The sequence below is a fragment of the Peromyscus leucopus genome, chromosome 1 (assembly GCF_004664715.2).
Source record: "Peromyscus leucopus breed LL Stock chromosome 1, UCI_PerLeu_2.1, whole genome shotgun sequence".
In the NCBI taxonomy this organism is placed as follows: Eukaryota; Metazoa; Chordata; class Mammalia; order Rodentia; family Cricetidae; genus Peromyscus; species Peromyscus leucopus.
Window position 1 is genome coordinate 149032184 of NC_051063.1, and position 13490 is coordinate 149045673.

The 13490-nt window shown below is 43.0% G+C and overlaps 1 protein-coding gene across 1 annotated transcript in view; it reads right to left on the bottom strand.

Moving 5' to 3' along the window:
- Positions 1 to 2616: 2616 nt before the first annotated feature.
- Trpm1 (transient receptor potential cation channel subfamily M member 1) overlaps positions 2617 to 13490 on the bottom strand; it is a 46260-nt gene continuing 35386 nt past the window's right edge. Inside the window, exon 13 of the mRNA XM_028872844.2 lies at positions 2617 to 4575. Coding sequence (XP_028728677.2) covers positions 3408 to 4575 — 1168 coding nt within the window. The 3' untranslated portion in view covers positions 2617 to 3407. The remainder of the gene's footprint in view (positions 4576 to 13490) is intronic.

A 13490-nucleotide genomic window follows, 5' to 3' on the forward strand; every position in this document is an offset into this window, starting at 1 on the left:
CACCCCTCATCAAGGAAACTTCTCTTTGCAAAAGAGAGAGACGACTACAGAAAACCACAACCAATCAAAATGCAGAGCTGTGGAGTCCAGTCTCATCTATGATAGAGCTCCTGCACCTAAGGCTCAGGGATCATTATGGAAAAGGGAGAGGCAAGACTCTAATAGCCGGAGGAACAGGGAGTAATTGGTGAGGTTTTGTCTCCTAGGAGGATCAGAAGCTACACCCCCGAAGTCTCTCCAACTCATGCCTAAACATGAACTGAACAAAGACAATAGATATGCTAATGTAAACAGAGAAAAGCCCCAGAGGCCTCAACCTTACACAAAGGATGACAGGCAACTAAGGAATACTGAGAGCCATAGAAAGCTTTCCTCAGAGAAGAGCACACCAATCGATGATTCACTATCAAATGGCCAGCCCTGAAAACACACACATACAAGTTGTTAACACTATACAGACTAATCAGGTTATACCTATATATGTAAGTGTGTGTGGTGTGTGTGTGTGTGTGTGTGTGTGTGTGTGTGTGTGTGTGTGTGTGTGTAAGGAAAAAAGAGGCCTTGGAGGGAGGAAAGGGAGAAATGATATAATTATATTAATTTCAAAAATTAAAAGGAATAATTTTTAATTTTTTGTTATCAAAAGGAAATGTTTAGGAATGAGAGAAGATTGTGGTGGGTGAAACAAAATGACTAGTAACGCCATCTTGTTCTGGCTCCATTTTGTAGTTGCTTAGACAGTTCTCAGCACTCTGCCCACCTCCCCAATGGTCACATCTGCCTTGCAACACATTTGAGACTTCCATGACCTTGACCATGGTCCAGATGTATTAATCAAAACAACTAAAGTAAACTAAAATAGATAGAAATAATATAAGTAAAAAATAATTGGCAGGTTATGTCTAAAATACTTACTATGCTGTGTTAGGCATGGACGTTTAAGAGGCTCCAAGCCTTATCTAACTTTGATGTAAACTATGGTCTTTGTGGGTTTTGCCTTTAAAAACTCTGTTCCCCTGAGCTTGGGCACCAAGAGGGTTTTCAGAGGCACAAGCCCACTCTTGGTCTGGCCATCCATATAAAGGACTTAAATTTTTTGATTGGCTTAATCATCGTGGTTGTCAATAGCTATCTCTTGTGGATCATTTCATGAAACATGGAGTCACATACACACATGCATCAGGAATGACTAAGTATGTTCCCTGCAACAATATGCAAACAAGTAATAGTTTTGTTGACTACATAAATGCTATAGATTAAATTTCAAAGACTTACCCACCTCAATAATGGTAGATCAGACCTTTTTGAAAAGTTCATACAAGTTCAAGGATTTTAATTTATTAAAATCTCAGTTTTATTTTAGGAAAAAAGGATTCAGCCTCATTCTTGTTCATGGCATTTGCTCATTTCCTTTGTCACCTCTGAGGTGAGCTTCAAATGGAGGACAGATCATAGACTCCTCTCTGATGCTCTGTGGCTATGTCTGTCTGTCTTCATGTGTCTCCCTCTATCTCCCCACTGGAACTCAGAAAGAGAAACCGACTTGTTTATGTGCTCTTTTCCTTCTGTTTCAATCATCATCTCCCATTTTCATCTGCCATGGCCCCTTACTACCACGGTTACTTCTTAGATCTTGGATCCACTAGCCAATGGTTCTTTGTATGAAGTCCTTGGCTTCAGTGAGAGCCCTCAATGATTCCAGGCAGGAAAGTGGCTCTCTGTGTGTGCTGGAGACTTCCTTAAGTCCTTATAAGAGGTACTGTAAACTAACTTCCATTCTAGCCAGAGAAGTCCTCTTTCCATTCCATTGTGTACATTTGCATGGTGACCCTCCTAGAGGGTACCCCTGCTCCCCCTAACTCCTGCTCAAAGTCCTGTGTTATGATAGGTGTTGACTTTGTGAGAAACTGTATAAAATGGAGTTAATCCTGTCACACTTCAGTGAAATAGAAGGTCAGTTGATGGAACTGCTGCTATCCCAATGAGACTAGCTTTCCATAGGCGCTACCTCCATCAGACACTCAGCACCTGTCAGCTCCTGTAAGCACTGGAAATGCCAGTGAGCCTTCTTTTGTAACAGAGTGTATGACATTTTGGGTCTTTTTTTGTTGTTGTTTTCGAGACAGGGTTTCTCTGTGTAGCTTTGCGCCTTTCCTGGCATCCTTGGTAGCACCAGATCTTGAACTCGACAGAGAGTGCCTTTCTCTTTTTTTTTTTTTTTTTTTTTTTTTTTTTTTTTTTTTTTTTTTAAGGCATTCGCACATCTCGTGTCAGCCATTTTGGTCTTTCCCAACTTTCCTTTGTTCTCAGAGCATACTACATTTCACCCGATCCTAGGCATACGTGTCAAGATAGCAATCCAAATCTTTAATTTTGAAAGAAAGTGCCTTTTTTGGATGCCCACCCCTTTGTTTTGTGAGAACATTATGTTGAATCATAGCACCTTGTGTTCTTGGCCCTGAGCTGTCTCTGTGGCTATTGAGCCACTAACATTTAGGTTTCACATGCAGCTTTGTAAACCATTCCTAGAGAAAGATACAGTGGTTTTTAGTTTTTATTTTATTTTTTATTTTTTTGCTATTGAGGACTACAAAGACAAGAAAATGCAAACTTGGTAACCTTGCATTCACAAAACTCAGTCATCCTATATTATTAGAACATGAGGTTTGATAGAATTCTCTGCTTTCCCGCTTTGTATGATTTTAAAACATAAACCAGCAAAAACTCATCAAAACATACAAAGGGTGTAGCTACTGCTCATTTCTACTGAATTTTTTTCTTCCCTTCCTTTTTTCACACCTACTATTTAACTTATCTGTCATTACTCATTAAGCGACTCAGTAGTGACTTCAGTACCTTAAGGCCTCTGCCAGACTGCGGGTGGCCCCCAGAACAAAGAGCTCATGCAGTCTCGATAGTGACTATGATCTTTTATTTATTTGTTTGTTTTTGACAGTCTTAGGAAGCCCAGGCTGGCCTGGAACTTGCTACAGAGCCAAGATGACTGTTGACTTTCTGATTCTCCTACCTCCACCCCTATGAAGTGCTAGGATCACAACTGTCTAGATGTACCACACTGCACACAGTCCGTGTCCTGCTGGAGTCTGAATCTCGGGATTTGGGGTACACTGGGCAAGCCTACAGCCCTAACCTAACCTGGCAGTATCACTTTCATTCTGTTCTACTCCAACTAAAAACAACACAGTTGAGTAAAACGTGCTTAACAAGACACGGTTGTAAGTCCATTACAATTTAAATATTTATCAGTTTTTTTTTTTTTTAAATGAAAGCATTTCTGAACATCGATAATGTTTTGGGTGGCCAAGATGGCACCCGTTCGTGGTTCTGGTTGTGAGTGTGTTGCTTTGTTTTTGTGGCGGTGGCTTGAATTAGAGAAGCAGAACAGATTAGCATTCAGTTTCCGTGTTCCTTTTCTCTTGCTCAGCATTTTGTCCCTCTGGAGCAACAGACACGACCGCTAAATTGATCGCGCTGCCAGCATGTCCTGCCCTGTCTAACTTGCTAGGCGTGGCTCCAGCACTCCTAGGATGGCCGTGCAGACTTCTTGACCGTAGGCAGGGGAATCCTAAAGCCTGGTGAGGCTTCACAGACAGTAAGTTTTCCTTTTCAGTCCTGTCAGCGGCAACCGTGAGGGCTGACCGGGAGATCTGAGGAGCCAGAAGAGGACCGCTGCGCTCATCTTCAAGCTCATCTGGCGCCGCTGCTTCTGACACAATGTATGGGATGTCTGTGCTGCGCGAGCGCGTGATCCTTTGGACTTGGCATTTCCATTCGGCCGAGTGGAAGTTCCATGCTTGGTCCATGATTGAACTGTACTCGGCACCCCAGTTGCTGAGTCCCCGGACCAGCTTTCTGCCCTCAGAATAGACGAAGCTCCTGGACTTCATTGTTTTGTAGGCGTTGGGGTCTCCCGGGTAGTAGCGCGCGAGTTTGCTCTCCCGCAGCTGGTGGGAAAGGGTGCTTTCGACCGTCAGCTGAGTGCCTGCAACAGCGGCTGCATTCACAGTCGGTGCAGCTTCTGCGCTCTTGAGGTCAAGCTCGCCAGTGGAGGTTCCGGGGTCCAGTCCCGGTCTGGACTCTGCGCTTATGGGGCCGTCCAGGGCAAGCCGGCTGCGGCCTGGAGTGGCGGGCGGGCTGGGGCCCGGGGTGTGGTGCAGGCTACCCGGCTGGTCCAGGTGCGACTTTGCATCCTCTTCCTTCACGCGGAAGGAACAGGTTTTTTTCCGGAACGCCGACCCTGGAGCCGTGGAGAGGGCAGGCTCCTCAAACAGAAGCTCCTCGCCATTGAAATGGTAGCGGTACATGCTGTAGCCATCCGCGCTGTTGATGCTGCTCTGCCGCAGCAGGTAGGTGGCCTCGCATTCTGAGGATGCTCGCGACCGAGCCTGGATCAGATCAGACCTGTCAATGCCCGCCAGATTCTCCAGAGCGCTCACCATCCTGCCCGACAGCTCTTCCAGCTGAGAAAGCCGAAGGTCAACAGTCTGCAGAGATGTTTTCATGAAATTTTCTCTTTCATTGATTTCCTCCAACCTCATTGACATATTTTCAACTCTGGTAAATACAAAGGGATAGGTTTATTAAATTGAGATTAATTCAGCATTGAAAATAGTAGCGATAATGTTGTCGCTGTATGCGCCTCCAGGCTTTGACCACCAGCCTTGCTGAGCCTGTTTGTGCATGTTGCCTACCCCTAATACAAGCTCTCCCTCAAATTACGAGAAGAATTAGGAAATATCAGTTAGCACAGAGTGTTTGCCGTATGCCAGGCATTCTGTTAGAGCAGTGTGCGCTCACTAATAAGTCTTTACTTGGTGCTGGTCTAGGCATAGTTAATCCCCACCAGTGCCCCATGAGATAAGCTCTGTTACTGTCATTCCCATTTTACAGAAAGAAAGTTAAGCCACAGAAAGTGTAAGTAACAGAGGTCACAGCTAAGCTCAGGATGTGTGATTTGCAAATGAGAGGCAAGGTTTGCTTCTGCCGTTGCCTCTCAGCTGGTTCCTCATGCTGCATTAGTAATGAAGAAAGATACTGTGAAGACTGTTGGATGGCCAGCTGCACTGGACTAAGGAAGCTTTCAAGCGCCCAGAGCCTTACTGAGCACACCTTTGGAAGCGCCTGTGAGGGCATTTCCAGAGAGGATTGAGTGGGAAGAATTCCATCCCACTGAATAAAAAGGGGAGAGGAGAACAGTACACCCATAAGCCATGTAGGCCTTGGCCTTTCTCTGCTTCCTGACCTTCCAGATGTGAACGAGCTCCCACCCCACAGCACAAGGCAGCTGCCATGTCTTCTTCCATGATGGACTATACCCCAAGCTGTGAGCCAAAATAAATCCTTCCTCTTTTAAGTTGCTTCTACAAATACAGTAAAACCTCGGTAGCTACCAGAGACTGGTTCCAGGACCCTCATGGGTATCAGAATCCATTAGATGCTCAAGTCCCTTATAAAATGGCACACTAACTGCATATAACCAGTACACCTCCCATATACTTTAAATCATCTTTAGATGATTTATAATGCCTTATGTAATGTAAACGCTGTGTAAAAAATTGCTCCATTTTATTATTTGGGTAATAATGACAATGAAAAAGTTTGCACATGTTTAATATAGAGGGAATTTAAAAAATATTTCTTTTAAAACTTATTATACTTATTATTTTTATTTGTGGTGTGTGTGTATGTATATTTCAGTGTCTGTGCCTTGGAGTCGGGGGTGGGGGTGGAGGCTGAATGTTCCTCAGCGCAGATGTGGAGGTCAAAGGACAATTTGTAGAACTGGTTCTCTCCTACCCTGTGGTCTCAGAGCTCAAACGCAGGTGGTCGAACCTGGTGACAAGCACTTTTATCCACTGAACCATCTTGCCTGCCTTTAGTGCGTATTTTCAGCCTGAGGTTGTTGCATCCACAGATGCAGAACCTACAGATCTGGAAGGCCAAATGTACTAGCCATGACTCTTGATAATTCTAGCTATGACTTTCAGCAATACATGGGCCAGGACAAAATAAATCAATAAAAATTTTCATTGGAAGTTCAAGGCACTCCAAAAAACAAATTTTAACAATTAAGTGCAGATTAACACATAATTTACTTGAAGGACAATGGCTCATTAAATTGTCTGAATACCAGATTCTTGTTTATATTTAATAATATTCTCTTAGTGAGGTTCCACAAGAAAATATAATGGCAAATTATAAATATTTGGTGTTAGATAAATTTTTTAAAAAATCTCCCAGAGCATCAAGCAACAGCTTATGAAACTGTAATGCTGCTCGAATGGAAACCTGCTAGAACCTTGTTTTCTATTTCAACATGTACAATGTGGATAGGTTCATGACATATAACTCCAGGAGGCAGTGAGGTATGCCCAGGATTTTGGACTACTTTTTTTTTTTTTTTTTTTTTTTTTTTTGAGCTGAGGATCCAACCCAGGGTCTTGCGCTTGCTAGGCAAGTGCTCTACCACTGAGCTAAATCCCCAACCCTGGACTACCTTCTAAAAGTTGAATTTGTTCCAGGGATGACTTGGGAATCCTGGCTCTGGGAAACTGAAACAGCTTGTCCAGGCAGGTCCCTCCCTCTGTGACGGCAGACACCTTGATGCAATGCCACTAGGCTTTGATTTTCCTCCCAACTTTCTTCAAAGGAAATGTGTGGTTTCTATAGTAACTTGGCTTGCAGTGCAGTCTCCTTTTAGGCCTTGGGTGTCCTTGCTACATTTCACCATAAACTCCTCTCTGTTCTGCCGACCTCCCTCACACCCGCACTGTGAGAGTCTGCCCTTCCCCTTTCTTCATTGGTTTTCTGGGTGATGCCCAGTGAGCGCTCTTCCTTGCACTACCTCCTCTGCTCACACCGGATATCCGGTGTGCCCCACACAACTTGCCCATGTGCTGGCAAGCGTGCCTGACATTTGCCTGGAGTTGCTTTGGTCAGGGCTACTCTTGTGTCGCCCACACTGACAGCTGCACTTTGCTGCATGGCAGGGTCCTGGTGTCTATTCTTAACTCTTTTCTTGGAGAGGGAACTATTCATGTGCCCCTTGATGAGCTACGTCATTTGAGGAGGGAGGGTCTGGCTTCCTGGAAGCTTTCCACTAAGCAGAATCAAATCCAGTGTGGGCGAGAAGACCTGGCTGCCTTGTGGTATAGTCTCTCTCTCTCTCTCTCTCTCTCTCTCTCTCTCTCTCTCTCTCTCTCTCTCTCTCTCTCTCTTTCTCTCTCTGCCAGTCCAGTCCTGAGGATTTCTTTGCTCTTGCTCCTTGGGGATGTGCGGAAGAATCGCAATGAAGACTTTCCATTACTTTTGAAGGACACTTGGAGTTGACTGTTAAATATGCTCCTTGCTCTCTCTCCTCAACGCAGTGATTCCTTTTGTATTCAAACCACAATGCCTCCGCAACAGTTGAGCTTGAAATCCTTCAACAAACATCACAGCCCAAGATAATGCAGCTGTGCACACATTTAAATAGAAATAAACTGTTATAAATAGAGACAGGCATCTTTCTTCTGACATCTTCTATAATTATCTGCCCCTTCAGATTAACCAATTCAGAGTGCAGTTCGCCAGCCACTCATACATGAAAGAAGAACCCTCAAAGTCAAAGTCACTGTTTTTTCGTTCTGCTTGTACTCTGGTTATCTCTCTAACCTTCCCTTTCCACTGCATGGACTCTGCTCCTGGCCTCTGGGAGGGTTCCCATTTTGACCTCTCACATCTCGTTTCTCTAAGCAACTTCCTGAAGCTAAGAAAGAAATGTTTCGTAATCTAACAGGGGCCAAGAGAAACTGCCAGATGCCTGGTTAGAACCCCTAAACTGTTGCCACTTGGAGACAGCCCATTTTTAATCACTGTGTCGGATGGAAGGAGGTTGACCTGAGGTGAGGTTCTTTTTGTTTGTTCTTTGCCTTTTCTCTCCACGCTGAAATTTTATAGGATATATACAAAAAGAAGGGGAAAATAGGCTGATTTCATTTACCTTTGAAATGATTAATGAGAATAACAAATTATGAATGTCTCAGTTAGTTTTCTATTGCTGTGACAAAATATCATGACCAAGGCAACTTAAGAAAGAAGGTGTGTAATTTGGCTTATAGTTTCAGAGGGCTAGAGACCATGATGGGGGACCAAGAATTCAAATAAATGAGCCTATGGGGGCCATTCTAACTCAAAGCACACATTGCACTCCTTGAAATAGGCTTGTGGACATACATAATGCAAATGCCTTTAGTTCAACTTTAAACGTCTTCATACACTTTCACAGTCTCAACAGTTTCAAAGTCCAAAGCCTCTTCTAAGACACAAGCAATCTATGAATTGTAGCCCCCTGTAAAGTCAAAAAGCAAGTTACACACCCCCAACATACAATGGCACAGATCTACATTACCATTCCAAAAGGGAGGAATGGGGACCTACTGAGGAATTACTGGACTAAAGCCAAGACCCAACCCAGCAGGGCACACTTAACAGCTATAGCTCCATGTCTGATGTCAAAGGGCTCAGATGGCTCCCCCACCCCCAGCTTTGTGCCTACAACAAATTTCTCTCCCTTGGGCCTGTTCCACTTCCCGTTTGCGGCTCTCCTTGGCAGGTCTTCCACGCCTCTGACCTCTACAGCATCCTGGTGTCTCTAACACAATCCGGGCTTCACTTTCACAGCTTCGTGCAATGGGCTCTCTGTGCCTCCATGCACAGATTTCCCTGCCACACATTTGGCCTCAGTGGTTCACCTTAACCACAGATAGAAGATTCCAAGACACCTCTATTCATGTATCCCTCATAATTCGAAAGCCAGAACCACATGGACGGCACTGCCAAATTTGACTATCTTGGGATGAATCCAGGCACCTCTGAATAATATTTGTAGCTGCTTTGATTTGTTGTTGTTGTTTAGGAGCAGAAAATTCCTTAGGCAATTTCTTTTCAGAAGTTGGAAGCTTAGCTGGGTGGGGTCTTGACTTGAGGGCACCCCTCCCTTTGTTTGATTTCTGATCATACTGCTCTGATCTTCTCATTTCTTCCAGCACAAGCCTTAGCTACAGCATTAAATTTCTTGGTGCTCCTCCTCCTCCTCTTCTTCTTTCAATGTACATTTGTATTTATTTTTGATCCACTTGCCCCTTTTCATTATAGATTTGCTTAAGAGTGATTACTAATAACTACATGACAGAGTCAATATTAATCCTGAATCTCTTCTGCCAAGGAAATTAGTGCATTACTTTTCAGTTTAGCCTTGGGCAAATTCTTGGGACAAGAGCAGAAAGCAGCCACATTCATTACCAAAATATCACAAAAATGGTCTCTAGCCCAGTTGCTGATAATGTTCTTCTCTGAAACCTCTTGAACTGGGCCTCCATAGTGTGCATAGCTCTTAACATTATTGTCTTCTAAGTTCCTACAGGGAAAGCCCATTAGGCTCTGATTTTAGAATCCAAAGTCTTCCATATTCCTCCAAAAACAGCATGGTCAGGTCTCAGTAACAGTCCACTCTCTGGTTCCAACTTCTGTCTTAGTCACTTTCCTATTGCTGTGATAAGACACCATGACCAAAGCAATTTATAAAACAAAGTGTTTAATTTGGCTTATGGTTTCAGGGGGTTGGAGTCCATGATGGTGGAGTGAAGGAACACTGAGAGCTTACGTCTTGATTCACAACCACAAAGCAAAGAAAAAGCACACATGCTAGGAATCTCATGACATTTTTTGAAATCTCAAAACTCATTTCCAGTAATACACCTCCTCCAACAAGGACACATCTCCTGATCATTCCTAAATAGTTCTACCGGCTGGGGACCAATCATTCAAATAAATGAGCCTATGGGGGCCAGTCTCATTCCAAACACCACAATGAACTAGTCATGCTTTGGGACTTCTTACTAATCTTGACATCTGACAGAGTGATTCCACATGGTAATGACAGACTACCTAAGATTTACTTGACTTCCTTTTTCTCTCCCTCCCTCCCTCCTTCTCTCCCTCCCTCCCTCCCTCCCTTCTTCTTTCTTTCTTTTCTGAGACAGGGTTTCTCTGTATCCTTGGCTGTCCTGGAACTCACTCTGTAGACCAGTCTGGCCTGGGATACACAGAGATCTGCCTGCCTCTGCCTCCCAAGTGCTGAGATTAAAGATGTGCACCACCACCGCCTGGCTTACTGATGTCTTTCAATGTGCTTAGTTGCTAATATAAGAAACGTCTATTCTTTATGATAGAGGCTCATAGTGAACTGTGATTAATTAGTAAATACATAGATAACCATGTTATTTACAAATAAGAATAGTTCTATTTCTTCCTTTTCAAGAAACATGCAAGCCATTTATTTTTATGGTCTTATTGAAGGGGCTATGACTCTCAGTACATCATTGAATAGCCATGATGAGGTAACTGTCCTTCCATGTTTCAAAATTTTAGCAAGCAAGCAATCAGTTTTTCATCATGTAACTACAGTTTTTGGAAATTCAATTCATCAGATTGAAGAAAGTTCCTAGTTTCCTTAGAGGATTTCAATTTTTAAAATTTTAAAATTACTTTTATTTTTTAAATTGTCTGTGTGCACATGTGTGCATGCATACTTGTTTGCACTCATGTGTGAACATGCAGAGGGCAGAAGTTGATGTTGAATGTTTTCCTCTATTTCTCTCCACCTCATTTTTAAAAATATTTATCATTATTATTTAAAATTATGTGTATATGTGTCTATGTGTGTTTGTATATGGGGAGGGTTGTACATAAGTGTTGGTACCTGTGGTAGCCAGAGACATTAGATCCCCTATAGTCGAGGATGCAAACAGTTGTAAGCCATCCATCATGGGTGCTGGGAATCAAATTTGGGTCCTCTTCAAAAGAAATGTATACTCTTAATGGTTGAGCCATCTCTTCAGCCCCTCTACCTTATTTTTATTTTTTGAAATAGATCCTATTCAACCTAGAGCTCACTGTTTCAGCTAGACTTGCTGGCCAAGCCCCCAGGATCTGCCTGTCTCTGTGCCCCTAGGGCCCCAGCATTGGAATTCTTGGCACAAATCTTAGCACTGGCTTTTCCGTGGCTTCCGGATATCTTACCTCAAGTCCTCAAGTGTGCACCGAGTGTCTTACACACCGAACCATCTTCCCAGCCAGGGTTCTTTCTTTCTTTTTATTTTTTGTCATCAATGAACACTGAATTCTGTCAAGTGTTCCAATTGATATAATCTCATGGCATCATTTTCCTCTGACTTGTTAGTATGGTAGATTATAATATTTGCAATTTTTGACCTAGCTTTTTATCCCTGACTAACCTACTATTTCATTTAATATTAAAAGACATACAGTCCATTATTTTATCTCGATCTCATAAATAAACATGCAAATTGCTAGGAATAGCCTCCTTGCCTGCAGCGTCTTATTTGTGGCTTGTTTGTTTGTTTGTTGTGTATTTGAGACAGGGTCTTGTCCTGTAGCCCTACAACTCTCAACCCTCCTGCACAGTCTCCCAAATGCCACCACACCCAGCCACCTCCAAAATTATTTTACTCTAATCCAAAAGATAACACAGATATGCAATTATGGTGCTCTTTGCTTAAAAACAGTAGCAGCTTCCACACAGGAAAAACAGATTTTGCTGGATACAGGGGCTGTGCTAAGAGCTCCTGTAACTCCACTGGTTACCATCCCATGATGTGGACAACGAGCGTTTTCACGGTATAGAGTGCAGTGTAAGTGCTCAGCAGATCTGACCTCCTGTAGGGATTTCTCTCCCATCCCTATGGTCACATCTCTTCAGACCCCCCCCCCCCATCTTTCCTTCCTGGCTCGTCCTGTTCTTCGTCCTAAAATTTGCTCAAGCCTTCTTCACAAACATCATCAAAATGGAAAAAAAATATTCTCTAAGAACTTGAAAACTCCAAACACCCTATGCCTTTGATTCCAACCTTAAAAAAAAAAACAAAAAACTATTCTTTTTTTTTGTTTGTTTGTTTTGTTTTTTTTTTCAACAGGTTTCTCTTGTACTTTCGCCTTTCCTGAACTCATGGTAGTCAGCTGCCTCAACTCACAGAGATCCGCCTCCCTCCCATGCTGGATAAAGCGTGCCACCACCGCCCGGCCAAAAAACTATTCTTACAATGGCAGTGCCTTCAGTATATACCAAAGAACCAAATGAGTGACAGCCAGGGATGTGACACCAGGGACATCCAATACTGCATGGAAAAGCAAATGTTACCTGGCTTCAGACATTATTTAAATAGACTGACTCGACTATGTTACTTACTAAATGGCTTTTACATTTTTCAAATATTTATTTTATAAAATGTACCAGTACTGCATTCAGATGTTTCCAATAACTTGATCAAGTCACTCACAACTGTTTTTCTAGCATGACTGGTACTCCAAGCTCAAGGGCAGACTTCCTTGGTCGGCAAGCAGGTCCTTTGTGATGCACTGTTCTTCTGAATGCCCCGACACTGATTCCTGACCAGTTCTCTTGCTATTTCCCTCCAGACTGAGCTCCTGGTTTCTGTAACTACTTCCGCAGGCAGACTCACTTGTGAATCACAGGAAGCAGCTCTGGGTTCTGCTGCACACATCACAGCAGCATTCACTTACAACACAGGCCACTCAAGAATACTTGTGCAAAGGGCATTGGGATCATTTTTCTAACTGTCAAATACGGGGTTTTTCATCTGGCAGGGTAGCAGAAAATTCTTGGGGGCTAGCCTTCTCCTTTTATATGAAAGGAAATTCACACAAATAAAATCTCTAAACTTCCTGGGCTCACATGCATCGTGCCTTTGTCTTTGAGTAGAATTTTTAGCTCCACTTAATTTCCAACACCAGTTTTTTTTTTTTTTTTTTTTTTTTACCCTTCTCTTTCTAAAGACATTGAGGAGCCCAGAAATGAATTTGCTTAATCTCTTTGGACTTTAACTAATAATCGCAGCATCCTGTACCCCTTAAGATTTCTCTGTCCGATTCAGAGGTTAGTATAGATTGCCTTTGGATTCCTCTGTTAAGAGAGTGCATCCTAAATGCTACCATCATCCTCCAGGTTTCAGATTAACAGCTGACATTACATACTTACTCTTTTTGTTTGTTTAGTTTAGGTTTTGGTTTTTTTTTTTTTTTTTTTTTTTTTTTTTTTGTTTTTGTTAATAGAAAAAACTCCAGGCTGTTTCTGGTCACTTCCGTACCAACTTCGGGACTCCTGTGAGGGCTGGGGATGGAGTTGCTCCTCTCAGTTCTCTTTATCGTGCATCTGTCCCCAAGAGTCCCTCTCGAAGGAACAATAGTAGTGAGTGGCTGCAGCACAGTTAGCTGCGTTGGAAGACTTACTTGAAACTGTATACGTGAAGGTTCCCCACAACCTGCAGATGCAGCTCGAGTGTCAAAGAATATGCCCGAGTGGAATGAGGTGCCGTTACGAGCCTCCTCCACAGCTCCACCCATCTCGACACTGATTACTAAATAGGTATTTTGGTTTTAGTAAAATATCC